At 46.9% G+C, this 3,408-nt stretch overlaps 1 protein-coding gene across 1 annotated transcript; it reads left to right on the plus strand.

Annotated features, from left to right (window-relative positions):
- Nucleotides 1-1,661: 1,661 nt before the first annotated feature.
- Nucleotides 1,662-3,159, plus strand: LOC129364341 (cell surface glycoprotein 1-like). Its single transcript, XM_055036916.1, is given in 2 exon segments — nucleotides 1,662-2,228; nucleotides 2,230-3,159. Coding segments are annotated over 2 exon segments (1,497 nt in total).
- The last annotated feature ends 249 nt before the right edge of the window (nucleotides 3,160-3,408 follow it).

Consider the following 3,408-nt stretch of genomic DNA (forward strand, 5'->3'; position numbering starts at 1 on the left):
ACCAGAGTAGTTTTATGAACTACTGGTATTAGTTTAATATTATTTTGAAAATATTTGATGAAAACAAGCTCAATAATTTCCATTTGTCTCTCTTCCTACCAGAAAGTGGATGAGAAAAGTTTTCAATCTGGCACTTTGGTCTCAACAAGAACTTTTTTTGAAGGATAATTTAGTTTACAGAGGCTTCAGAATTAATTTTAATTATGTTTTGGTACCAGTATTTCAAAGAAGTGCTCTGGTTATGTAGAAAAAGTTATATCACTCTTAACTTTTTATTTCTGCAAGTTAGCAGGGGGATGCATTTTTTGGCAATATGGATTTTCAGGCTGCCAAATTTGCATCCCCTCTATTTTCATCAAATATTATCCAATTGAGGTGAAACTCATACCAGCAGTTCGTAGAACTACTTTGGTTATGTAGAAAAAAAATGTAATTCCTCCTCACTATATTTCTCCAAGTTAACAGGGGGATGCAAATTTTGGCAGCCTGAAAATCCATACTGCCAAAATATGCTCCCCCTGCTAACTTGGAGAAATAAAGAGTTAAGAGTGTATAACTTTTCTACATAACCAGAGCACTTCTATGAAATACTGCTATGAGTTTTATATCAATTCTATAATATTTGATGAAAATAGAGGGGATGCAAATTTTGGCAGGAACCAATTTGGTTCCTGCCAAAATTTGCATCCCCTTCTAACTTGGAGAAATAAAGAGTTAGGAGGGATTTCACCTTTTATACGCAATGACACTTGTTCTCTGAGTTACCGCTATAATTTTCATATGAATAGGACAATAGACAGGGGATGCAAATATTAGCAGGCTCAGAAATTAAAATGCATCTCCCCTACATTAATACATTAGACAGTTAAGCATGATATAAAATGTTCTACATAATGGGTTTTGTAAAGCTTTAAGCTATTATGGTGTTAAAAGACAAATAAACCTATGAAGGTTTATTCTGTTGGCTTACTATGTTCTGCTCAATGTGTAAATTATGTAATCTCAACTTTTTTTTTCTCAGACATGTGCGCTTTATTGGGTTCCCAATGAAGCGCACATGTCTGAGAAAAAAAAACCATGCACAAATTACCAACGTTTTTTGCACTGTTGTAAGCAATAAACAATCTCCCCTTCAGTTCGACCTTACGAGTGGAGACACATTGTTGATGTAATCATTATAAAATATTTTCCAATTAAGTATTGGCAAAGATCAATGTGATTTTTACATGTGGTGTAGCATTGTTGTTAGTAGCTGCTGGAAATAACTAAAATACTTACTTTTAATGTAACTTACTTTCCAAATCAAGTAATCAGTAATCTAAGTTACTTTTTCACAGTGACTGTGCCATCTCTGGTCCCAACAGAGAGGCCGGTTGTTATGACCCAGCTCAGCAGGGGGAAGGAGAAGTTACATTAAAGACTCTGAGACATTAAAGGTTTATCAGTGTAGAGTTTATTGTTTGAGTTAGTAAAATACAAAGGTAAAAAAAACTACAATCAGAAATGAATATCTTATAAACAAAAAACAATATTCACAAAACAACCAGAGATGTAAACCAAAAGCCATAACCAAACAGGACCAGAAACCCAAGTATACGGTATACGATTCCGACTCAAGAGGATGGTCCCGATTCGGAGTCCGACCAACTCATCGGGACCCAATGGCAGGTCCCGACTCAGAATCCGGTCTCGAGTCCGGTCCCGACTCCGAGTCCGGTCCCGACTCCGAGTCGGGACCCGACTCGAAGTCCAGGTCACACTCCGAGGCCGATCCAAACTCGAAGTCCGGTTCCAACTCCGAGGCCGATCCCGACTCAGATGAACTCGGAGGCCGTCCCGGGTCGGAGACAGCTCCCAACTCAGAATACGATTCCGATTCGGAAGCCGTCTCGACCCGGTGGGACTCAGAGGCCGGTCCCCACTCGGGTACAGGTACCAACTCTGAATACGGTCCCGACTCAGAGCACGGTCCCGTCTCAGACGTTGGTCCCGACTCAGAGGCCAGTCCCAACTCGGTCCCGGGAGAGTCCAGGCCCGAGTCAGAGTCCAGTCCCAAGTCGGGGTCCTGTCCCGATTCAGGAGCCGGTCCCGACTCAGAAGCTGGTCCCAAGTCGGTGGCCGGTCCCGACTCAGAAGCCGGTCCCGATCAGGGGCCGGTCCCGACTCAGAGTCCGGTCCCGACTCAGAGTCCAGTACCAAGTCAGGAGCCACTCTCGACTCAGAAACCGCCTCCCGACTCAGAGTCCAGTCCCGACTCAGAAGCCGGTCCCAAGTCAGGGGCCGTTCCCGACTCAGAGTCCAATCCCAAGTCAGGAGCCGCTCCCGACTCAGAAACTGCTCCCAACTCAGAGTCCGGTCCCGACTCAGAAACCGCTCCCAACTCAGAGTCCAGTCCCGACTCAGAAGCCGGTCCCAAGTCAGGGGCCGGTCCCGACTCAGAGTCCGGTCCCAAGTCAGGAGCCGCTCCCGACTCAGAGTCCGGTCCCGACTCAGAAGCCGGTCCCGAGTCAGGAGCCGGTCCCGAGTCAGGAGCCGCTCCCGACTCAGAGTCCAGTTCCGAGTCAGGAGCCGGTCCCGACTCAGAAGCCGGTCCCGAATCAGGGGCCGGTCCCGACTCAGAGTCCGGTCCAAAGTCAGGAGCCGCTCCCGACTCAGAGTCCGGTCCCAAGTCAGGAGCCGCTCCCGACTCAGAGTCCGGTCCCAAGTCAGGAGCCGCTCCCGACTCAGAGTCCGGTCCCGACTCAGAAACCGCTCCCAACTCAGAGTCCAGTCCCGACTCAGAAGCCGGTCCCAAGTCAGGGGCCGGTCCCGACTCAGAGTCCGGTCCCGACTCAGGAGCCGCTCCCCGACTCAGAGTCTGGTTCGAGTCAGGAGCCGCTCCCGACTCAGAGTCCAGTTCCGTGTCAGGAGCCGGTGCCGTGTCAGGAGCCGGTCCCGACTCAGAGTCCAGTTCCGAGTCAGGAGCCGGTGCCGTATCAGGAGCTGGACCCGACTCAGAGGCCAGTCGAGGCTCAAAAGGTCCACTCTTGTATGGTCCGTCAGTTTGAATATCATCCGTATGAAATCCGCAACAAAATATATTTAGAAATCTCTTCCACGCCTTTCCAACTCGGTTTCTTCTCAGATGGATTTTTCTTGGCCTCGACAAAGTTCTCCTGAAGCACTGTGAGATTTTGTACGTAACTAGTGGGTTGTCCCTTGATAACAACTTGAACAAGAATTTTCTCAATCCACTATTGTTTCCACACAAAAGTTGGTATATGTCTTCACAAAGTTTTTGGTCCATGTCTTCGAAGAACAAAAAATCAATATCTTTAATTTCTTCCCATATTGTCAGACTCAGCTTTGTATAAATCGTATCAATATTGTTTAGTGAGTGCGTGCCATGTGTGGATGTCTTCCTGGATT

The sequence above is a fragment of the Poeciliopsis prolifica genome, unplaced genomic scaffold (genome assembly GCF_027474105.1).
Source record: "Poeciliopsis prolifica strain line A6 unplaced genomic scaffold, Auburn_PproV2 SCAFFOLD011, whole genome shotgun sequence".
NCBI lineage: Eukaryota > Metazoa > Chordata > Actinopteri > Cyprinodontiformes > Poeciliidae > Poeciliopsis > Poeciliopsis prolifica.